The following is a 24314-nucleotide window of genomic DNA, read 5'->3' as shown; positions in this document are numbered from 1 at the left end:
AGCCAGTTCTTCAACCTTCCCCCTCTCCTGTCTTGTCTCATCCATGAGCTGATTGATGTCTTCAGACCGTCTTTCTAACTCAGCTTTGATCTGATCCAGCTTTTCCTTCTCCACACGAATGTCTTGTTTGTTTTGTTCTATTTCCTCCAATTGTCCCTGGGTTTCAGACTTCATCAGATCAAACTCATCTCTTTCTTTCATGATCAATCCCTTCTTTCTCTCAAAGGCTTCTTTTTCCTTCTGTATCTCCTCCTTTACATCTTCAAGTTGTTGTCTTTCCCTCGTGAGATTTTCCTTCCAGTCTGTTTCCATAGGCTCGGTCTGTACTTCTGCTTCAGCCTTCAAGCTCGTCAAGTCTTCCCTTTGTCTTTTCATAAGTTCAAGACTGATATCCAATTCCTCTTTCTCTTTACTTATCTTACCTCGCCTCTCTTCCAACTGATCTTTCTCTTTCAGTGTTTCATCCTTCCTGTCTTTCACTTCCTTCTTCTCTCTATCTAGTTCTTCACGCATTTTTTCCAACTCAAGCAATTTTGCATTCAGCTGGTCCTTTTCACTGTCAATTTCATCTCTAAGTCTTGTGATTTCACAACTTTCCTGCTTTAAGATGTCCATTTTCCTTCCTATTTCTTCCCGCATTCTATCCTCTTCCTCATTGAGCCTAGCCATCTTGTTATCCATGTTGTCTTTTTCTCTCACCATTTCTGCCTCTTTCACTCTCACTTCACCCATTGAACTTTGTATCATTTCCTTGTCATTGTCCACCTCTAGCAACTGTTTTTTCATGTCCGTCGTCATTTGTTCCAAATGTTCTTTCTCTTTCCTTTGGTCTTCCATGTGAGATTCTGTCTCCTCTCTCTGTTGCTGTATCTCACTCCACATTTGTTCCAGCTCCTCTCTCTCCTTTGTTAGCACATCCCGACTGTCTTCAATGTCTTGTTTCTCTCTTTCAATCTTGTCATTCATGAGTTCCAGTTCGTTCTGCTTTTGTTTGTTCTTTTCCATAAAACTCACCATTTCTTCTCTTTGTTTTTGAGTTTGGATAGCCAGTTCTTCAACCTTCCCCCTCTCCCGTCTTGTCTCATCCATGAGCTGATTGATGTCTTTAGACCGTCTTTCTAACTCAGCTTTGATCTGATCCAGCTTTTCCTTCTCCACACGAATGTCTTGTTTGTTTTGTTCTATTTCCTCCAATTGTCCCTGTGTTTCAGACTTCATCAGATCAAACTCATCTCTTTCTTTCATGGTCAATCCCTTATTTATCTCAAAGGCTTCTTTTTCCTTCTGTATCTCCTCCTTTACATCTTCAAGTTGTTGTCTTTCCATCGTGAGCTTTTCCTTCCAGTCTTTTTCCATAGCCTCGTTCTGTGCTTCTGCTTCAGCCTTCAAGCTCGTCAAGTCTTCCCTTTGTCTTTTCATCAGTTCAAGACTGATATCCAATTCCTCTTTCTCCTTGCTCATCTTACCTCGCCTCTCTTCCAACTGATCTTTCTCTTTCAGTGTTTTATCCTTCCTGTTGTTCACTTCCTTCTTCTCTCTTTCTAGTTCTTCACGCATTTTCTCCAACTCAAGCAATTTTGCATTCAGCTGGTCCTTTTCACTGTCAATTTCATCTCTAAGTCTTTTGATTTCACAATTTTCCTGCTTTAAGATGTCCATCTTCCTTCCTATTTCTTCCCGCATTCCATCCTCTTCCTCTTTGAGCCTAGCCATCTTGTTATCCATGTTGTCTTTTTCTCTCACCATTTCTGCCTCTTTCACTCTCAGTTCACCCATTGAACTTTGTATCATTTCCTTGTCATTGTCCACCTCTAGCAACTGTTTTTTCATGTCTGTCGTCATTTGTTCCAAATGTTCTTTCTCTTTCCTTTGGTCTTCCATGTGAGATTCTGTCTCCTCTTTCTGTTGCTGTATCTCACTCCTCATTTGTTCCAGCTCCTCTCTCTCCTTTGTTAGCACATCCCGACTGTCTTCGATGTCTTGTTTCTCTCTTTCAATCTTGTCAGTCATGAGTTCCAGTTCGTTCTGCTTTTGTTTGTTCTTTTCCATAAAACCCACCATTTCTTCTCTTTGTTTTTTAGTTTGGATAGCCAGTTCTTCAACCTTCCCCCTCTCCCGTCTTGTCTCATCCATGAGCTGATTGATGTCTTCAGACCGTCTTTCTAACTCAGCTTTGATCTGATCCAGCTTTTCCTTCTCCACACGAATGTCTTGTTTGTTTTGTTCTATTTCCTCCAATTGTCCCTGTGTTTCAGACTTCATCAGATCAAACTCATCTCTTTCTTTCATGGTCAAACCCTTCTTTCTCTCAAAGGCTTCTTTTTCCTTCTGTATCTCCTCCTTTACATCTTCAAGTTGTTGTCTTTCCATCGTGAGCTTTTCCTTCCAGTCTGTTTCCATAGGTTCGGTCTGTACTTCTGCTTCAGCCTTCAAGCTTGTCAAGTCTTCCCTTTGTCTTTTCATCAGTTCAAGACTGATATCCAATTCCTCTTTCTCCTTGCTCATCTTACCTCGCCTCTCTTCCAACTGATCTTTCTCTTTCAGTGTTTTATCCTTCCTGTTGTTCACTTCCTTCTTCTCTCTTTCTAGTTCTTCACGCATTTTCTCCAACTCAAGCAATTTTGCATTCAGCTGGTCCTTTTCACTGTCAATTTCATCTCTAAGTCTTTTGATTTCACAATTTTCCTGCTTTAAGATGTCCATCTTCCTTCCTATTTCTTCCCGCATTCCATCCTCTTCCTCTTTGAGCCTAGCCATCTTGTTATCCATGTTGTCTTTTTCTCTCACCATTTCTGCCTCTTTCACTCTCAGTTCACACATTGAGCTTTGTATCATTTCCTTGTCATTGTCCACCTTTAGCAACTGTTTTTTCATGTCCGTCGTCATTTGTTCCAAATGTTCTTTCTCTTTCCTTTGGTCTTCCATGTGAGATTCTGTCTCCTCTCTCTGTTGCTGTATCTCACTCCTCATTTGTTCCAGCTCCTCTCTCTCCTTTGTTAGCACATCCCGACTGTCTTCGATGTCTTGTTTCTCTCTTTCAATCTTGTCATTCATGAGTTCCAGTTCGTTCTGCTTTTGTTTGTTCTTTTCCATAAAACCCACCATTTCTTCTCTTTGTTTTTGAGTTTGGATAGCCAGTTCTTCAACCTTCCCCCTCTCCCGTCTTGTCTCATCCATGAGCTGATTGATGTCTTTAGACCGTCTTTCTAACTCAGCTTTGATCTGATCCAGCTTTTCCTTCTCCACACGAATGTCTTGTTTGTTTTGTTCTATTTCCTCCAATTGTCCCTGTGTTTCAGACTTCATCAGATCAAACTCATCTCTTTCTTTCATGGTCAATCCCTTATTTATCTCAAAGGCTTCTTTTTCCTTCTGTATCTCCTCCTTTACATCTTCAAGTTGTTGTCTTTCCATCGTGAGCTTTTCCTTCCAGTCTTTTTCCATAGCCTCGTTCTGTGCTTCTGCTTCAGCCTTCAAGCTCGTCAAGTCTTCCCTTTGTCTTTTCATCAGTTCAAGACTGATATCCAATTCCTCTTTCTCCTTGCTCATCTTACCTCGCCTCTCTTCCAACTGATCTTTCTCTTTCAGTGTTTTATCCTTCCTGTTGTTCACTTCCTTCTTCTCTCTTTCTAGTTCTTCACGCATTTTCTCCAACTCAAGCAATTTTGCATTCAGCTGGTCCTTTTCACTGTCAATTTCATCTCTAAGTCTTTTGATTTCACAATTTTCCTGCTTTAAGATGTCCATCTTCCTTCCTATTTCTTCCCGCATTCCATCCTCTTCCTCTTTGAGCCTAGCCATCTTGTTATCCATGTTGTCTTTTTCTCTCACCATTTCTGCCTCTTTCACTCTCAGTTCACCCATTGAACTTTGTATAATTTCCTTGTCATTGTCCACCTCTAGCAACTGTTTTTTCATGTCTGTCGTCATTTGTTCCAAATGTTCTTTCTCTTTCCTTTGGTCTTCCATGTGAGATTCTGTCTCCTCTTTCTGTTGCTGTATCTCACTCCTCATTTGTTCCAGCTCCTCTCTCTCCTTTGTTAGCACATCCCGACTGTCTTCGATGTCTTGTTTCTCTCTTTCAATCTTGTCAGTCATGAGTTCCAGTTCGTTCTGCTTTTGTTTGTTCTTTTCCATAAAACCCACCATTTCTTCTCTTTGTTTTTTAGTTTGGATAGCCAGTTCTTCAACCTTCCCCCTCTCCCGTCTTGTCTCATCCATGAGCTGATTGATGTCTTCAGACCGTCTTTCTAACTCAGCTTTGATCTGATCCAGCTTTTCCTTCTCCACACGAATGTCTTGTTTGTTTTGTTCTATTTCCTCCAATTGTCCCTGTGTTTCAGACTTCATCAGATCAAACTCATCTCTTTCTTTCATGGTCAAACCCTTCTTTCTCTCAAAGGCTTCTTTTTCCTTCTGTATCTCCTCCTTTACATCTTCAAGTTGTTGTCTTTCCATCGTGAGCTTTTCCTTCCAGTCTGTTTCCATAGGTTCGGTCTGTACTTCTGCTTCAGCCTTCAAGCTTGTCAAGTCTTCCCTTTGTCTTTTCATCAGTTCAAGACTGATACCCAATTCCTCTTTCTCCTTGCTCATCTTACCTCGCCTCTCTTCCAACTGATCTTTCTCTTTCAGTGTTTTATCCTTCCTGTTGTTCACTTCCTTCTTCTCTCTTTCTAGTTCTTCACGCATTTTCTCCAACTCAAGCAATTTTGCATTCAGCTGGTCCTTTTCACTGTCAATTTCATCTCTAAGTCTTTTGATTTCACAATTTTCCTGCTTTAAGATGTCCATCTTCCTTCCTATTTCTTCCCGCATTCCATCCTCTTCCTCTTTGAGCCTAGCCATCTTGTTATCCATGTTGTCTTTTTCTCTCACCATTTCTGCCTCTTTCACTCTCAGTTCACACATTGAGCTTTGTATCATTTCCTTGTCATTGTCCACCTTTAGCAACTGTTTTTTCATGTCCGTCGTCATTTGTTCCAAATGTTCTTTCTCTTTCCTTTGGTCTTCCATGTGAGATTCTGTCTCCTCTCTCTGTTGCTGTATCTCACTCCTCATTTGTTCCAGCTCCTCTCTCTCCTTTGTTAGCACATCCCGACTGTCTTCGATGTCTTGTTTCTCTCTTTCAATCTTGTCAGTCATGAGTTCCAGTTCGTTCTGCTTTTGTTTGTTCTTTTCCATAAAACCCACCATTTCTTCTCTTTGTTTTTTAGTTTGGATAGCCAGTTCTTCAACCTTCCCCCTCTCCCGTCTTGTCTCATCCATGAGCTGATTGATGTCTTCAGACCGTCTTTCTAACTCAGCTTTGATCTGATCCAGCTTTTCCTTCTCCACACGAATGTCTTGTTTGTTTTGTTCTATTTCCTCCAATTGTCCCTGTGTTTCAGACTTCATCAGATCAAACTCATCTCTTTCTTTCATGGTCAAACCCTTCTTTCTCTCAAAGGCTTCTTTTTCCTTCTGTATCTCCTCCTTTACATCTTCAAGTTGTTGTCTTTCCATCGTGAGCTTTTCCTTCCAGTCTGTTTCCATAGGTTCGGTCTGTACTTCTGCTTCAGCCTTCAAGCTTGTCAAGTCTTCCCTTTGTCTTTTCATCAGTTCAAGACTGATATCCAATTCCTCTTTCTCCTTGCTCATCTTACCTCGCCTCTCTTCCAACTGATCTTTCTCTTTCAGTGTTTTATCCTTCCTGTTGTTCACTTCCTTCTTCTCTCTTTCTAGTTCTTCACGCATTTTCTCCAACTCAAGCAATTTTGCATTCAGCTGGTCCTTTTCACTGTCAATTTCATCTCTAAGTCTTTTGATTTCACAATTTTCCTGCTTTAAGATGTCCATCTTCCTTCCTATTTCTTCCCGCATTCCATCCTCTTCCTCTTTGAGCCTAGCCATCTTGTTATCCATGTTGTCTTTTTCTCTCACCATTTCTGCCTCTTTCACTCTCAGTTCACCCATTGAACTTTGTATCATTTCCTTGTCATTGTCCACCTCTAGCAACTGTTTTTTCATGTCTGTCGTCATTTGTTCCAAATGTTCTTTCTCTTTCCTTTGGTCTTCCATGTGAGATTCTGTCTCCTCTTTCTGTTGCTGTATCTCACTCCTCATTTGTTCCAGCTCCTCTCTCTCCTTTGTTAGCACATCCCGACTGTCTTCGATGTCTTGTTTCTCTCTTTCAATCTTGTCATTCATGAGTTCCAGTTCGTTCTGCTTTTGTTTGTTCTTTTCCATAAAACCCACCATTTCTTCTCTTTGTTTTTGAGTTTGGATAGCCAGTTCTTCAACCTTCCCCCTCTCCCGTCTTGTCTCATCCATGAGCTGATTGATGTCTTCAGACCGTCTTTCTAACTCAGCTTTGATCTGATCCAGCTTTTCCTTCTCCACACGAATGTCTTGTTTGTTTTGTTCTATTTCCTCCAATTGTCCCTGTGTTTCAGACTTCATCAGATCAAACTCATCTCTTTCTTTCATGGTCAAACCCTTCTTTCTCTCAAAGGCTTCTTTTTCCTTCTGTATCTCCTCCTTTACATCTTCAAGTTGTTGTCTTTCCATCGTGAGCTTTTCCTTCCAGTCTGTTTCCATAGGTTCGGTCTGTACTTCTGCTTCAGCCTTCAAGCTTGTCAAGTCTTCCCTTTGTCTTTTCATCAGTTCAAGACTGATATCCAATTCCTCTTTCTCCTTGCTCATCTTACCTCGCCTCTCTTCCAACTGATCTTTCTCTTTCAGTGTTTTATCCTTCCTGTTGTTCACTTCCTTCTTCTCTCTTTCTAGTTCTTCACGCATTTTCTCCAACTCAAGCAATTTTGCATTCAGCTGGTCCTTTTCACTGTCAATTTCATCTCTAAGTCTTTTGATTTCACAATTTTCCTGCTTTAAGATGTCCATCTTCCTTCCTATTTCTTCCCGCATTCCATCCTCTTCCTCTTTGAGCCTAGCCATCTTGTTATCCATGTTGTCTTTTTCTCTCACCATTTCTGCCTCTTTCACTCTCAGTTCACCCATTGAACTTTGTATCATTTCCTTGTCATTGTCCACCTCTAGCAACTGTTTTTTCATGTCTGTCGTCATTTGTTCCAAATGTTCTTTCTCTTTCCTTTGGTCTTCCATGTGAGATTCTGTCTCCTCTTTCTGTTGCTGTATCTCACTCCTCATTTGTTCCAGCTCCTCTCTCTCCTTTGTTAGCACATCCCGACTGTCTTCGATGTCTTGTTTCTCTCTTTCAATCTTGTCATTCATGAGTTCCAGTTCGTTCTGCTTTTGTTTGTTCTTTTCCATAAAACCCACCATTTCTTCTCTTTGTTTTTGAGTTTGGATAGCCAGTTCTTCAACCTTCCCCCTCTCCCGTCTTGTCTCATCCATGAGCTGATTGATGTCTTCAGACCGTCTTTCTAACTCAGCTTTGATCTGATCCAGCTTTTCCATCTCCACACGAATGTCTTGTTTGTTTTGTTCTATTTCCTCCAATTGTCCCTGTGTTTCAGACTTCATCAGATCAAACTCATCTCTTTCTTTCATGGTCAAACCCTTCTTTCTCTCAAAGGCTTCTTTTTCCTTCTGTATCTCCTCCTTTACATCTTCAAGTTGTTGTCTTTCCATCGTGAGCTTTTCCTTCCAGTCTGTTTCCATAGGTTCGGTCTGTACTTCTGCTTCAGCCTTCAAGCTTGTCAAGTCTTCCCTTTGTCTTTTCATCAGTTCAAGACTGATATCCAATTCCTCTTTCTCCTTACTTATCTTACCTCGCCTCTCTTCCAACTGATCTTTCTCTTTCAGTGTTTCATCCTTCCTGTCTTTCACTTCCTTCTTCTCTCTTTCTAGTTCTTCACGCATTTTCTCCAACTCAAGCAATTTTGCATTCAGCTGGTCCTTTTCACTGTCAATTTCATCTCTAAGTCTTTTGATTTCACAATTTTCCTGCTTTAAGATGTCCATCTTCCTTCCTATTTCTTCCCGCATTCCATCCTCTTCCTCTTTGAGCCTAGCCATCTTGTTATCCATGTTGTCTTTTTCTCTCACCATTTCTGCCTCTTTCACTCTCAGTTCACCCATTGAACTTTGTATCATTTCCTTGTCATTGTCCACCTCTAGCAACTGTTTTTTCATGTCTGTCGTCATTTGTTCCAAATGTTCTTTCTCTTTCCTTTGGTCTTCCATGTGAGATTCTGTCTCCTCTTTTTGTTGCTGTATCTCACTCCTCATTTGTTCCAGCTCCTCTCTCTCCTTTGTTAGCACATCCCGACTGTCTTCGATGTCTTGTTTCTCTCTTTCAATCTTGTCATTCATGAGTTCCAGTTCGTTCTGCTTTTGTTTGTTCTTTTCCATAAAACCCACCATTTCTTCTCTTTGTTTTTGAGTTTGGATAGCCAGTTCTTCAACCTTCCCCCTCTCCCGTCTTGTCTCATCCATGAGCTGATTGATGTCTTCAGACCGTCTTTCTAACTCAGCTTTGATCTGATCCAGCTTTTCCTTCTCCACACGAATGTCTTGTTTGTTTTGTTCTATTTCCTCCAATTGTCCCTGTGTTTCAGACTTCATCAGATCAAACTCATCTCTTTCTTTCATGGTCAAACCCTTCTTTCTCTCAAAGGCTTCTTTTTCCTTCTGTATCTCCTCCTTTACATCTTCAAGTTGTTGTCTTTCCATCGTGAGCTTTTCCTTCCAGTCTGTTTCCATAGGTTCGGTCTGTACTTCTGCTTCAGCCTTCAAGCTTGTCAAGTCTTCCCTTTGTCTTTTCATCAGTTCAAGACTGATATCCAATTCCTCTTTCTCCTTACTTATCTTACCTCGCCTCTCTTCCAACTGATCTTTCTCTTTCAGTGTTTCATCCTTCCTGTCTTTCACTTCCTTCTTCTCTCTATCTAGTTCTTCACGCATTTTTTCCAACTCAAGCAATTTTGCATTCAGCTGGTCCTTTTCACTGTCAATTTCATCTCTTAGTCTTTTGGTTTCACAACTTTCCTGCTTTAAGATGTCCATCTTCCTTCCTATTTCTTCCCGCATTCCATCCTCTTCCTCTTTGAGCCTAGCCATCTTGTTATCCATGTTGTCTTTTTCTCTCACCATTTCTGCCTCTTTCACTCTCAGTTCACACATTGAGCTTTGTATCATTTCCTTGTCATTGTCCACCTTTAGCAACTGTTTTTTCATGTCCGTCGTCATTTGTTCCAAATGTTCTTTCTCTTTCCTTTGGTCTTCCATGTGAGATTCTGTCTCCTCTCTCTGTTGGTATATGTCACTCCTCATTTGTTCCAGCTCCTCTCTCTCCTTTGTTAGCACATCCCGACTGTCTTCGATGTCTTGTTTCTCTCTTTCAATCTTGTCATTCATGAGTTCCAGTTCGTTCTGCTTTTGTTTGTTCTTTTCCATAAAACCCACCATTTCTTCTCTTTGTTTTTGAGTTTGGATAGCCAGTTCTTCAACCTTCCCCCTCTCCCGTCTTGTCTCATCCATGAGCTGATTGATGTCTTCAGACCGTCTTTCTAACTCAGCTTTGATCTGATCCAGCTTTTCCTTCTCCACACGAATGTCTTGTTTGTTTTGTTCTATTTCCTCCAATTGTCCCTGTGTTTCAGACTTCATCAGATCAAACTCATCTCTTTCTTTCATGGTCAATCCCTTATTTATCTCAAAGGCTTCTTTTTCCTTCTGTATCTCCTCCTTTACATCTTCAAGTTGTTGTCTTTCCATCGTGAGCTTTTCCTTCCAGTCTTTTTCCATAGCCTCGTTCTGTGCTTCTGCTTCAGCCTTCAAGCTCGTCAAGTCTTCCCTTTGTCTTTTCATCAGTTCAAGACTGATATCCAATTCCTCTTTCTCCTTGCTCATCTTACCTCGCCTCTCTTCCAACTGATCTTTCTCTTTCAGTGTTTTATCCTTCCTGTTGTTCACTTCCTTCTTCTCTCTTTCTAGTTCTTCACGCATTTTCTCCAACTCAAGCAATTTTGCATTCAGCTGGTCCTTTTCACTGTCAATTTCATCTCTAAGTCTTGTGATTTCACAACTTTCCTGCTTTAAGATGTCCATTTTCCTTCCTATTTCTTCCCGCTTTCTATCCTCTTCCTCATTGAGCCTAGCCATCTTGTTATCCATGTTGTCTTTTTCTCTCACCATTTCTGCCTCTTTCACTCTCAGTTCACACATTGAGCTTTGTATCATTTCCTTGTCATTGTCCACCTTTAGCAACTGTTTTTTCATGTCCGTCGTCATTTGTTCCAAATGTTCTTTCTCTTTCCTTTGGTCTTCCATGTGAGATTCTGTCTCCTCTCTCTGTTGCTGTATCTCACTCCTCATTTGTTCCAGCTCCTCTCTCTCCTTTGTTAGCACATCCCGACTGTCTTCGATGTCTTGTTTCTCTCTTTCAATCTTGTCATTCATGAGTTCCAGTTCGTTCTGCTTTTGTTTGTTCTTTTCCATAAAACCCACCATTTCTTCTCTTTGTTTTTGAGTTTGGATAGCCAGTTCTTCAACCTTCCCCCTCTCCCGTCTTGTCTCATCCATGAGCTGATTGATGTCTTCAGACCGTCTTTCTAACTCAGCTTTGATCTGATCCAGCTTTTCCTTCTCCACACGAATGTCTTGTTTGTTTTGTTCTATTTCCTCCAATTGTCCCTGTGTTTCAGACTTCATCAGATCAAACTCATCTCTTTCTTTCATGGTCAATCCCTTATTTATCTCAAAGGCTTCTTTTTCCTTCTGTATCTCCTCCTTTACATCTTCAAGTTGTTGTCTTTCCATCGTGAGCTTTTCCTTCCAGTCTTTTTCCATAGCCTCGTTCTGTGCTTCTGCTTCAGCCTTCAAGCTCGTCAAGTCTTCCCTTTGTCTTTTCATCAGTTCAAGACTGATATCCAATTCCTCTTTCTCCTTGCTCATCTTACCTCGCCTCTCTTCCAACTGATCTTTCTCTTTCAGTGTTTTATCCTTCCTGTTGTTCACTTCCTTCTTCTCTCTTTCTAGTTCTTCACGCATTTTCTCCAACTCAAGCAATTTTGCATTCAGCTGGTCCTTTTCACTGTCAATTTCATCTCTAAGTCTTTTGATTTCACAATTTTCCTGCTTTAAGATGTCCATCTTCCTTCCTATTTCTTCCCGCATTCCATCCTCTTCCTCTTTGAGCCTAGCCATCTTGTTATCCATGTTGTCTTTTTCTCTCACCATTTCTGCCTCTTTCACTCTCAGTTCACCCATTGAACTTTGTATAATTTCCTTGTCATTGTCCACCTCTAGCAACTGTTTTTTCATGTCTGTCGTCATTTGTTCCAAATGTTCTTTCTCTTTCCTTTGGTCTTCCATGTGAGATTCTGTCTCCTCTTTCTGTTGCTGTATCTCACTCCTCATTTGTTCCAGCTCCTCTCTCTCCTTTGTTAGCACATCCCGACTGTCTTCGATGTCTTGTTTCTCTCTTTCAATCTTGTCATTCATGAGTTCCAGTTCGTTCTGCTTTTGTTTGTTCTTTTCCATAAAACCCACCATTTCTTCTCTTTGTTTTTTAGTTTGGATAGCCAGTTCTTCAACCTTCCCCCTCTCCCGTCTTGTCTCATCCATGAGCTGATTGATGTCTTCAGACCGTCTTTCTAACTCAGCTTTGATCTGATCCAGCTTTTCCTTCTCCACACGAATGTCTTGTTTGTTTTGTTCTATTTCCTCCAATTGTCCCTGTGTTTCAGACTTCATCAGATCAAACTCATCTCTTTCTTTCATGGTCAAACCCTTCTTTCTCTCAAAGGCTTCTTTTTCCTTCTGTATCTCCTCCTTTACATCTTCAAGTTGTTGTCTTTCCATCGTGAGCTTTTCCTTCCAGTCTGTTTCCATAGGTTCGGTCTTTACTTCTGCTTCAGCCTTCAAGCTTGTCAAGTCTTCCCTTTGTCTTTTCATCAGTTCAAGACTGATATCCAATTCCTCTTTCTCCTTGCTCATCTTACCTCGCCTCTCTTCCAACTGATCTTTCTCTTTCAGTGTTTTATCCTTCCTGTTGTTCACTTCCTTCTTCTCTCTTTCTAGTTCTTCACGCATTTTCTCCAACTCAAGCAATTTTGCATTCAGCTGGTCCTTTTCACTGTCAATTTCATCTCTAAGTCTTTTGATTTCACAATTTTCCTGCTTTAAGATGTCCATCTTCCTTCCTATTTCTTCCCGCATTCCATCCTCTTCCTCTTTGAGCCTAGCCATCTTGTTATCCATGTTGTCTTTTTCTCTCACCATTTCTGCCTCTTTCACTCTCAGTTCACCCATTGAACTTTGTATCATTTCCTTGTCATTGTCCACCTCTAGCAACTGTTTTTTCATGTCTGTCGTCATTTGTTCCAAATGTTCTTTCTCTTTCCTTTGGTCTTCCATGTGAGATTCTGTCTCCTCTTTTTGTTGCTGTATCTCACTCCTCATTTGTTCCAGCTCCTCTCTCTCCTTTGTTAGCACATCCCGACTGTCTTCGATGTCTTGTTTCTCTCTTTCAATCTTGTCATTCATGAGTTCCAGTTCGTTCTGCTTTTGTTTGTTCTTTTCCATAAAACCCACCATTTCTTCTCTTTGTTTTTGAGTTTGGATAGCCAGTTCTTCAACCTTCCCCCTCTCCCGTCTTGTCTCATCCATGAGCTGATTGATGTCTTCAGACCGTCTTTCTAACTCAGCTTTGATCTGATCCAGCTTTTCCTTCTCCACACGAATGTCTTGTTTGTTTTGTTCTATTTCCTCCAATTGTCCCTGTGTTTCAGACTTCATCAGATCAAACTCATCTCTTTCTTTCATGGTCAAACCCTTCTTTCTCTCAAAGGCTTCTTTTTCCTTCTGTATCTCCTCCTTTACATCTTCAAGTTGTTGTCTTTCCATCGTGAGCTTTTCCTTCCAGTCTGTTTCCATAGGTTCGGTCTGTACTTCTGCTTCAGCCTTCAAGCTTGTCAAGTCTTCCCTTTGTCTTTTCATCAGTTCAAGACTGATATCCAATTCCTCTTTCTCCTTGCTCATCTTACCTCGCCTCTCTTCCAACTGATCTTTCTCTTTCAGTGTTTCATCCTTCCTGTTGTTCACTTCCTTCTTCTCTCTTTCTAGTTCTTCATGCATTTTCTCCAACTCAAGCAATTTTGCATTCAGCTGGTCCTTTTCACTGTCAATTTCATCTCTAAGTCTTTTGATTTCACAATTTTCCTGCTTTAAGATGTCCATCTTCCTTCCTATTTCTTCCCGCATTCCATCCTCTTCCTCTTTGAGCCTAGCCATCTTGTTATCCATGTTGTCTTTTTCTCTCACCATTTCTGCCTCTTTCACTCTCAGTTCACCCATTGAACTTTGTATCATTTCCTTGTCATTGTCCACCTCTAGCAACTGTTTTTTCATGTCTGTCGTCATTTGTTCCAAATGTTCTTTCTCTTTCCTTTGGTCTTCCATGTGAGATTCTGTCTCCTCTTTTTGTTGCTGTATCTCACTCCTCATTTGTTCCAGCTCCTCTCTCTCCTTTGTTAGCACATCCCGACTGTCTTCGATGTCTTGTTTCTCTCTTTCAATCTTGTCATTCATGAGTTCCAGTTCGTTCTGCTTTTGTTTGTTCTTTTCCATAAAACCCACCATTTCTTCTCTTTGTTTTTGAGTTTGGATAGCCAGTTCTTCAACCTTCCCCCTCTCCCGTCTTGTCTCATCCATGAGCTGATTGATGTCTTCAGACCGTCTTTCTAACTCAGCTTTGATCTGATCCAGCTTTTCCTTCTCCACACGAATGTCTTGTTTGTTTTGTTCTATTTCCTCCAATTGTCCCTGTGTTTCAGACTTCATCAGATCAAACTCATCTCTTTCTTTCATGGTCAAACCCTTCTTTCTCTCAAAGGCTTCTTTTTCCTTCTGTATCTCCTCCTTTACATCTTCAAGTTGTTGTCTTTCCATCGTGAGCTTTTCCTTCCAGTCTGTTTCCATAGGTTCGGTCTGTACTTCTGCTTCAGCCTTCAAGCTTGTCAAGTCTTCCCTTTGTCTTTTCATCAGTTCAAGACTGATATCCAATTCCTCTTTCTCCTTGCTCATCTTACCTCGCCTCTCTTCCAACTGATCTTTCTCTTTCAGTGTTTCATCCTTCCTGTTGTTCACTTCCTTCTTCTCTCTTTCTAGTTCTTCATGCATTTTCTCCAACTCAAGCAATTTTGCATTCAGCTGGTCCTTTTCACTGTCAATTTCATCTCTAAGTCTTTTGATTTCACAACTTTCCTGCTTTAAGATGTCCATCTTCCTTCCTATTTCTTCCCGCATTCTATCCTCTTCCTCTTTGAGCCTAGCCATCTTGTTATCCATGTTGTCTTTTTCTCTCACCATTTCTGCCTCTTTCACTCTCAGTTCACCCATTGAACTTTGTATCATTTCCTTGTCATTGTCCACCTCTAGCAACTGTTTTTTCATGTCTGTCGTCATTTGTTCCAAATGTTCTTTCTCTTTCCTTTGATCTTCCATGTGAGATTCTGTCTCCTCTTTCTGTTGCTGTATCTCACTCCTCATTTGTTCCAGCTCCTCTCTCTCCTTTGTTAGCACATCCCGACTGTCTTCGATGTCTTGTTTCTCTCTTTCAATCTTGTCATTCATGAGTTCCAGTTCGTTCTGCTTTTGTTTGTTCTTTTCCATAAAACCCACCATTTCTTCTCTTTGTTTTTGAGTTTGGATAGCCAGTTCTTCAACCTTCCCCCTCTCCCGTCTTGTCTCATCCATGAGCTGATTGATGTCTTCAGACCGTCTTTCTAACTCAGCTTTGATCTGATCCAGCTTTTCCTTCTCCACACGAATGTCTTGTTTGTTTTGTTCTATTTCCTCCAATTGTCCCTGTGTTTCAGACTTCATCAGATCAAACTCATCTCTTTCTTTCATGGTCAAACCCTTCTTTCTCTCAAAGGCTTCTTTTTCCTTCTGTATCTCCTCCTTTACATCTTCAAGTTGTTGTCTTTCCATCGTGAGCTTTTCCTTCCAGTCTGTTTCCATAGGTTCGGTCTGTACTTCTGCTTCAGCCTTCAAGCTTGTCAAGTCTTCCCTTTGTCTTTTCATCAGTTCAAGACTGATATCCAATTCCTCTTTCTCCTTGCTCATCTTACCTCGCCTCTCTTCCAACTGATCTTTCTCTTTCAGTGTTTCATCCTTCCTGTTGTTCACTTCCTTCTTCTCTCTTTCTAGTTCTTCATGCATTTTCTCCAACTCAAGCAATTTTGCATTCAGCTGGTCCTTTTCACTGTCAATTTCATCTCTAAGTCTTTTGATTTCACAACTTTCCTGCTTTAAGATGTCCATCTTCCTTCCTATTTCTTCCCGCATTCTATCCTCTTCCTCTTTGAGCCTAGCCATCTTGTTATCCATGTTGTCTTTTTCTCTCACCATTTCTGCCTCTTTCACTCTCAGTTCACCCATTGAACTTTGTATCATTTCCTTGTCATTGTCCACCTCTAGCAACTGTTTTTTCATGTCTGTCGTCATTTGTTCCAAATGTTCTTTCTCTTTCCTTTGGTCTTCCATGTGAGATTCTGTCTCCTCTTTCTGTTGCTGTATCTCACTCCTCATTTGTTCCAGCTCCTCTCTCTCCTTTGTTAGCACATCCCGACTGTCTTCGATGTCTTGTTTCTCTCTTTCAATCTTGTCATTCATGAGTTCCAGTTCGTTCTGCTTTTGTTTGTTCTTTTCCATAAAACCCACCATTTCTTCTCTTTGTTTTTGAGTTTGGATAGCCAGTTCTTCAACCTTCCCCCTCTCCCGTCTTGTCTCATCCATGAGCTGATTGATGTCTTCAGACCGTCTTTCTAACTCAGCTTTGATCTGATCCAGCTTTTCCTTCTCCACACGAATGTCTTGTTTGTTTTGTTCTATTTCCTCCAATTGTCCCTGTGTTTCAGACTTCATCAGATCAAACTCATCTCTTTCTTTCATGGTCAAACCCTTCTTTCTCTCAAAGGCTTCTTTTTCCTTCTGTATCTCCTCCTTTACATCTTCAAGTTGTTGTCTTTCCATCGTGAGCTTTTCCTTCCAGTCTGTTTCCATAGGTTCGGTCTGTACTTCTGCTTCAGCCTTCAAGCTTGTCAAGTCTTCCCTTTGTCTTTTCATCAGTTCAAGACTGATATCCAATTCCTCTTTCTCCTTACTTATCTTACCTCGCCTCTCTTCCAACTGATCTTTCTCTTTCAGTGTTTCATCCTTCCTGTCTTTCACTTCCTTCTTCTCTCTATCTAGTTCTTCACGCATTTTTTCCAACTCAAGCAATTTTGCATTCAGCTGGTCCTTTTCACAGTCAATTTCATCTCTAAGTCTTTTGATTTCACAACTTTCCTGCTTTAAGATGTCCATCTTCCTTCCTATTTCTTCCCGCATTCTATCCTCTTCCTCTTTGAGCCTAGCCATCTTGTTATCCATGTTGTCTTTTTCTCTCACCATTTCTGCCTCTTTCACTCTCAGTTCACCCATTGAACTTTGTATCATTTCCTTGTCATTGTCCACCTCTAGCAACTGTTTTTTCATGTCTGTCGTCATTTGTTCCAAATGTTCTTTCTCTTTCCTTTGGTCTTCCATGTGAGATTCTGTCTCCTCTTTCTGTTGCTGTATCTCACTCCTCATTTGTTCCAGCTCCTCTCTCTCCTTTGTTAGCACATCCCGACTGTCTTCGATGTCTTGTTTCTCTCTTTCAATCTTGTCATTCATGAGTTCCAGTTCGTTCTGCTTTTGTTTGTTCTTTTCCATAAAACCCACCATTTCTTCTCTTTGTTTTTGAGTTTGGATAGCCAGTTCTTCAACCTTCCCCCTCTCCCGTCTTGTCTCATCCATGAGCTGATTGATGTCTTCAGACCGTCTTTCTAACTCAGCTTTGATCTGATCCAGCTTTTCCTTCTCCACACGAATGTCTTGTTTGTTTTGTTCTATTTCCTCCAATTGTCCCTGTGTTTCAGACTTCATCAGATCAAACTCATCTCTTTCTTTCATGGTCAAACCCTTCTTTCTCTCAAAGGCTTCTTTTTCCTTCTGTATCTCCTCCTTTACATCTTCAAGTTGTTGTCTTTCCATCGTGAGCTTTTCCTTCCAGTCTGTTTCCATAGGTTCGGTCTGTACTTCTGCTTCAGCCTTCAAGCTTGTCAAGTCTTCCCTTTGTCTTTTCATCAGTTCAAGACTGATATCCAATTCCTCTTTCTCCTTACTTATCTTACCTCGCCTCTCTTCCAACTGATCTTTCTCTTTCAGTGTTTCATCCTTCCTGTCTTTCACTTCCTTCTTCTCTCTATCTAGTTCTTCACGCATTTTTTCCAACTCAAGCAATTTTGCATTCAGCTGGTCCTTTTCACTGTCAATTTCATCTCTTAGTCTTTTGGTTTCACAACTTTCCTGCTTTAAGATGTCCATCTTCCTTCCTATTTCTTCCCGCATTCCATCCTCTTCCTCTTTGAGCCTAGCCATCTTGTTATCCATGTTGTCTTTTTCTCTCACCATTTCTGCCTCTTTCACTCTCAGTTCACACATTGAGCTTTGTATCATTTCCTTGTCATTGTCCACCTTTAGCAACTGTTTTTTCATGTCCGTCGTCATTTGTTCCAAATGTTCTTTCTCTTTCCTTTGGTCTTCCATGTGAGATTCTGTCTCCTCTCTCTGTTGCTGTATCTCACTCCTCATTTGTTCCAGCTCCTCTCTCTCCTTTGTTAGCACATCCCAACTTTCTTCGATGTCTTGTTTCTCTCTTTCAATCTTGTCATTCATGAGTTCCAGTTCGTTCTGCTTTTGTTTGTTCTTTTCCATAAAACCCACCATTTCTTCTCTTTGTTTTTGAGTTTGGATAGCCAGTTCTTCAACCTTCCCCCTCTCCCGTCTTGTCTCATCCATGAGCTGATTGATGTCTTCAGACCGTCTTTCTAACTCAGCTTTGATCTGATCCAGCTTTTCCTTCTCCACACGAATGTCTTGTTTGTTTTGTTCTATTTCCTCCAATTGTCCCTGTGTTTCAGACTTCATCAGATCAAACTCATCTCTTTCTTTCATGGTCAATCCCTTATTTATCTCAAAGGCTTCTTTTTCCTTCTGTATCTCCTCCTTTACATCTTCAAGTTGTTGTCTTTCCATCGTGAGCTTTTCCTTCCAGTCTTTTTCCATAGCCTCGTTCTGTGCTTCTGCTTCAGCCTTCAAGCTCGTGAAGTCTTCCCTTTGTCTTTTCATCAGTTCAAGACTGATATCCAATTCCTCTTTCTCCTTGCTCATCTTACCTCGCCTCTCTTCCAACTGATCTTTCTCTTTCAGTGTTTTATCCTTCCTGTTGTTCACTTCCTTCTTCTCTCTTTCTAGTTCTTCACGCATTTTCTCCAACTCAAGCAATTTTGCATTCAGCTGGTCCTTTTCACTGTCAATTTCATCTCTAAGTCTTTTGATTTCACAATTTTCCTGCTTTAAGATGTCCATCTTCCTTCCTATTTCTTCCCGCATTCCATCCTCTTCCTCTTTGAGCCTAGCCATCTTGTTATCCATGTTGTCTTTTTCTCTCACCATTTCTGCCTCTTTCACTCTCAGTTCACCCATTGAACTTTGTATCATTTCCTTGTCATTGTCCACCTCTAGCAACTGTTTTTTCATGTCTGTCGTCATTTGTTCCAAATGTTCTTTCTCTTTCCTTTGGTCTTCCATGTGAGATTCTGTCTCCTCTCTCTGTTGCTGTATCTCACTCCTCATTTGTTCCAGCTCCTCTCTCTCCTTTGTTAGCACATCCCAACTTTCTTCGATGTCTTGTTTCTCTCTTTCAATCTTGTCATTCATGAGTTCCAGTTCGTTCTGCTTTTGTTTGTTCTTTTCCATAAAACCCACCATTTCTTCTCTTTGTTTTTGAGTTTGGATAGCCAGTTCTTCAACCTTCCCCCTCTCCCGTCTTGTCTCATCCATGAGCTGATTGATGTCTTCAGACCGTCTTTCTAACTCAGCTTTGATCTGATCCAGCTTTTCCTTCTCCACACGAATGTCTTGTTTGTTTTGTTCTATTTCCTCCAATTGTCCCTGGGTTTCAGACTTCATCAGATCAAACTCATCTCTTTCTTTCATGGTCAATCCCTTCTTTCTCTCAAAGGCTTCTTTTTCCTTCTGTATCTCCTCCTTTACATCTTCAAGTTGTTGTCTTTCCATCGTGAGCTTTTCCTTCCAGTCTGTTTCCATAGCCTCGGTCTGTGCGTCTGCTTCAGCCTTCAAGCTCGTCAAGTCTTCCCCTTGTCTTTTCATCAGTTCAAGACTGATATCCAATTCCTCTTTCTCCTTGCTCATCTTACCTCGCCTCTCTTCCAACTGATCTTTCTCTTTCAGTGTTTCATCCTTCCTGTTGTTCACTTCCTTCTTCTCTCTTTCTAGTTCTTCACGCATTTTCTCCAACTCAAGCAATTTTGCATTCAGCTGGTCCTTTTCACTGTCAATTTCATCTCTAAGTCTTTTGATTTCACAACTTTCCTGCTTTAAGATGTCCATCTTCCTTCCTATTTCTTCCCGCATTCCATCCTCTTCCTCTTTGAGCCTAGCCATCTTGTTATCCATGTTGTCTTTTTCTCTCACCATTTCTGCCTCTTTCACTCTCAGTTCACCCATTGAGCTTTGTATCATTTCCTTGTCATTGTCCACCTCTAGCAACTGTTTTTTCATGTCCGTCGTCATTTGTTCCAAATGCTCTTTCTCTTTCCTTTGGTCTTCCATGTGAGATTCTGTCTCCTCTCTCTGTTGCTGTATCTCACTCCTCATTTGTTCCAGCTCCTCTCTCTCCTTTGTTAGCACATCCCGACTGTCTTCGATGTCTTGTTTCTCTCTTTCAATCTTGTCATTCATGAGTTCCAGTTCGTTCTGCTTTTGTTTGTTCTTTTCCATAAAACCCACCATTTCTTCTCTTTGTTTTTGAGTTTGGATAGCCAGTTCTTCAACCTTCCCCCTCTCCCGTCTTGTCTCATCCATGAGCTGATTGATGTCTTCAGACCGTCTTTCTAACTCAGCTTTGATCTGATCCAGCTTTTCCTTCTCCACACGAATGTCTTGTTTGTTTTGTTCTATTTCCTCCAATTGTCCCTGTGTTTCAGACTTCATCAGATCAAACTCATCTCTTTCTTTCATGGTCAAACCCTTCTTTCTCTCAAAGGCTTCTTTTTCCTTCTGTATCTCCTCCTTTACATCTTCAAGTTGTTGTCTTTCCATCGTGAGCTTTTCCTTCCAGTCTGTTTCCATAGGTTCGGTCTGTACTTCTGCTTCAGCCTTCAAGCTTGTCAAGTCTTCCCTTTGTCTTTTCATCAGTTCAAGACTGATATCCAATTCCTCTTTCTCCTTGCTCATCTTACCTCGCCTCTCTTCCAACTGATCTTTCTCTTTCAGTGTTTCATCCTTCCTGTTGTTCACTTCCTTCTTCTCTCTTTCTAGTTCTTCATGCATTTTCTCCAACTCAAGCAATTTTGCATTCAGCTGGTCCTTTTCACTGTCAATTTCATCTCTAAGTCTTTTGATTTCACAATTTTCCTGCTTTAAGATGTCCATCTTCCTTCCTATTTCTTCCCGCATTCCATCCTCTTCCTCTTTGAGCCTAGCCATCTTGTTATCCATGTTGTCTTTTTCTCTCACCATTTCTGCCTCTTTCACTCTCAGTTCACCCATTGAACTTTGTATCATTTCCTTGTCATTGTCCACCTCTAGCAACTGTTTTTTCATGTCTGTCGTCATTTGTTCCAAATGTTCTTTCTCTTTCCTTTGGTCTTCCATGTGAGATTCTGTCTCCTCTTTTTGTTGCTGTATCTCACTCCTCATTTGTTCCAGCTCCTCTCTCTCCTTTGTTAGCACATCCCGACTGTCTTCGATGTCTTGTTTCTCTCTTTCAATCTTGTCATTCATGAGTTCCAGTTCGTTCTGCTTTTGTTTGTTCTTTTCCATAAAACCCACCATTTCTTCTCTTTGTTTTTGAGTTTGGATAGCCAGTTCTTCAACCTTCCCCCTCTCCCGTCTTGTCTCATCCATGAGCTGATTGATGTCTTCAGACCGTCTTTTTAACTCAGCTTTGATCTGATCCAGCTTTTCCTTCTCCACACGAATGTCTTGTTTGTTTTGTTCTATTTCCTCCAATTGTCCCTGTGTTTCAGACTTCATCAGATCAAACTCATCTCTTTCTTTCATGGTCAAACCCTTCTTTCTCTCAAAGGCTTCTTTTTCCTTCTGTATCTCCTCCTTTACATCTTCAAGTTGTTGTCTTTCCATCGTGAGCTTTTCCTTCCAGTCTGTTTCCATAGGTTCGGTCTGTACTTCTGCTTCAGCCTTCAAGCTTGTCAAGTCTTCCCTTTGTCTTTTCATCAGTTCAAGACTGATATCCAATTCCTCTTTCTCCTTGCTCATCTTACCTCGCCTCTCTTCCAACTGATCTTTCTCTTTCAGTGTTTCATCCTTCCTGTTGTTCACTTCCTTCTTCTCTCTTTCTAGTTCTTCATGCATTTTCTCCAACTCAAGCAATTTTGCATTCAGCTGGTCCTTTTCACTGTCAATTTCATCTCTAAGTCTTTTGATTTCACAATTTTCCTGCTTTAAGATGTCCATCTTCCTTCCTATTTCTTCCCGCATTCCATCCTCTTCCTCTTTGAGCCTAGCCATCTTGTTATCCATGTTGTCTTTTTCTCTCACCATTTCTGCCTCTTTCACTCTCAGTTCACCCATTGAACTTTGTATCATTTCCTTGTCATTGTCCACCTCTAGCAACTGTTTTTTCATGTCTGTCGTCATTTGTTCCAAATGTTCTTTCTCTTTCCTTTGGTCTTCCATGTGAGATTCTGTCTCCTCTTTTTGTTGCTGTATCTCACTCCTCATTTGTTCCAGCTCCTCTCTCTCCTTTGTTAGCACATCCCGACTGTCTTCGATGTCTTGTTTCTCTCTTTCAATCTTGTCATTCATGAGTTCCAGTTCGTTCTGCTTTTGTTTGTTCTTTTCCATAAAACCCACCATTTCTTCTCTTTGTTTTTGAGTTTGGATAGCCAGTTCTTCAACCTTCCCCCTCTCCCGTCTTGTCTCATCCATGAGCTGATTGATGTCTTCAGACCGTCTTTCTAACTCAGCTTTGATCTGATCCAGCTTTTCCTTCTCCACACGAATGTCTTGTTTGTTTTGTTCTATTTCCTCCAATTGTCCCTGTGTTTCAGACTTCATCAGATCAAACTCATCTCTTTCTTTCATGGTCAAACCCTTCTTTCTCTCAAAGGCTTCTTTTTCCTTCTGTATCTCCTCCTTTACATCTTCAAGTTGTTGTCTTTCCATCGTGAGCTTTTCCTTCCAGTCTGTTTCCATAGGTTCGGTCTGTACTTCTGCTTCAGCCTTCAAGCTTGTCAAGTCTTCCCTTTGTCTTTTCATCAGTTCAAGACTGATATCCAATTCCTCTTTCTCCTTGCTCATCTTACCTCGCCTCTCTTCCAACTGATCTTTCTCTTTCAGTGTTTCATCCTTCCTGTTGTTCACTTCCTTCTTCTCTCTTTCTAGTTCTTCATGCATTTTCTCCAACTCAAGCAATTTTGCATTCAGCTGGTCCTTTTCACTGTCAATTTCATCTCTAAGTCTTTTGATTTCACAATTTTCCTGCTTTAAGATGTCCATCTTCCTTCCTATTTCTTCCCGCATTCCATCCTCTTCCTCTTTGAGCCTAGCCATCTTGTTATCCATGTTGTCTTTTTCTCTCACCATTTCTGCCTCTTTCACTCTCAGTTCACCCATTGAACTTTGTATCATTTCCTTGTCATTGTCCACCTCTAGCAACTGTTTTTTCATGTCTGTCGTCATTTGTTCCAAATGTTCTTTCTCTTTCCTTTGGTCTTCCATGTGAGATTCTGTCTCCTCTTTTTGTTGCTGTATCTCACTCCTCATTTGTTCCAGCTCCTCTCTCTCCTTTGTTAGCACATCCCGACTGTCTTCGATGTCTTGTTTCTCTCTTTCAATCTTGTCATTCATGAGTTCCAGTTCGTTCTGCTTTTGTTTGTTCTTTTCCATAAAACCCACCATTTCTTCTCTTTGTTTTTGAGTTTGGATAGCCAGTTCTTCAACCTTCCCCCTCTCCCGTCTTGTCTCATCCATGAGCTGATTGATGTCTTCAGACCGTCTTTCTAACTCAGCTTTGATCTGATCCAGCTTTTCCTTCTCCACACGAATGTCTTGTTTGTTTTGTTCTATTTCCTCCAATTGTCCCTGTGTTTCAGACTTCATCAGATCAAACTCATCTCTTTCTTTCATGGTCAAACCCTTCTTTCTCTCAAAGGCTTCTTTTTCCTTCTGTATCTCCTCCTTTACATCTTCAAGTTGTTGTCTTTCCATCGTGAGCTTTTCCTTCCAGTCTGTTTCCATAGGTTCGGTCTGTACTTCTGCTTCAGCCTTCAAGCTTGTCAAGTCTTCCCTTTGTCTTTTCATCAGTTCAAGACTGATATCCAATTCCTCTTTCTCCTTGCTCATCTTACCTCGCCTCTCTTCCAACTGATCTTTCTCTTTCAGTGTTTCATCCTTCCTGTTGTTCACTTCCTTCTTCTCTCTTTCTAGTTCTTCACGCATTTTCTCCAACTCAAGCAATTTTGCATTCAGCTGGTCCTTTTCACTGTCAATTTCATCTCTAAGTCTTTTGATTTCACAACTTTCCTGCTTTAAGATGTCCATCTTCCTTCCTATTTCTTCCCGCATTCCATCCTCTTCCTCTTTGAGCCTAGCCATCTTGTTATCCATGTTGTCTTTTTCTCTCACCATTTCTGCCTCTTTCACTCTCAGTTCACCCATTGAGCTTTGTATCATTTCCTTGTCATTGTCCACCTCTAGCAACTGTTTTTTCATGTCCGTCGTCATTTGTTCCAAATGCTCTTTCTCTTTCCTTTGGTCTTCCATGTGAGATTCTGTCTCCTCTCTCTGTTGCTGTATCTCACTCCTCATTTGTTCCAGCTCCACTCTCTCCTTTGTTAGCACATCCCGACTGTCTTCGATGTCTTGTTTCTCTCTTTCAATCTTGTCATTCATGAGTTCCAGTTCGTTCTGCTTTTGTTTGTTCTTTTCTCTTTGTTTTTGAGTTTGGATAGCCAGTTCTTCAACCTTCCCCCTCTCCCGTCTTGTCTCATCCATGAGCTGATTGATGTCTTCAGACCGTCTTTCTAACTCAGCTTTGATCTGATCCAGCTTTTCCTTCTCCACACGAATGTCTTGTTTGTTTTGTTCTATTTCCTCCAATTGTCCCTGTGTTTCAGACTTCATCAGATCAAACTCATCTCTTTCTTTCATGGTCAAACCCTTCTTTCTCTCAAAGGCTTCTTTTTCCTTCTGTATCTCCTCCTTTACATCTTCAAGTTGTTGTCTTTCCATCGTGAGCTTTTCCTTCCAGTCTGTTTCCATAGGTTCGGTCT

The 24314-nt window shown here is 41.0% G+C and overlaps 1 protein-coding gene across 1 annotated transcript in view; it reads right to left on the bottom strand.

Annotated features, from left to right (window-relative positions):
* The window catches only part of LOC110489254 (uncharacterized), a 62724-nt gene that overhangs the window by 6359 nt on the left and 32051 nt on the right, over nucleotides 1-24314 (bottom strand). The window contains exon 5 of the mRNA XM_036971109.2: nucleotides 1-24314. This exon is cut by the window's left edge and continues 6359 nt beyond it; it is cut by the window's right edge and continues 16846 nt beyond it. Within this exon, the coding sequence (XP_036827004.2) occupies nucleotides 1-24314 (24314 nt within the window).

The sequence above is a fragment of the Oncorhynchus mykiss genome, chromosome 30 (assembly GCF_057628025.1).
Source record: "Oncorhynchus mykiss isolate SJ-2025 chromosome 30, ASM5762802v1, whole genome shotgun sequence".
NCBI classification, from domain to species: domain Eukaryota; kingdom Metazoa; phylum Chordata; class Actinopteri; order Salmoniformes; family Salmonidae; genus Oncorhynchus; species Oncorhynchus mykiss.
This window is presented reverse-complemented; position numbering and strand designations above follow the sequence as displayed.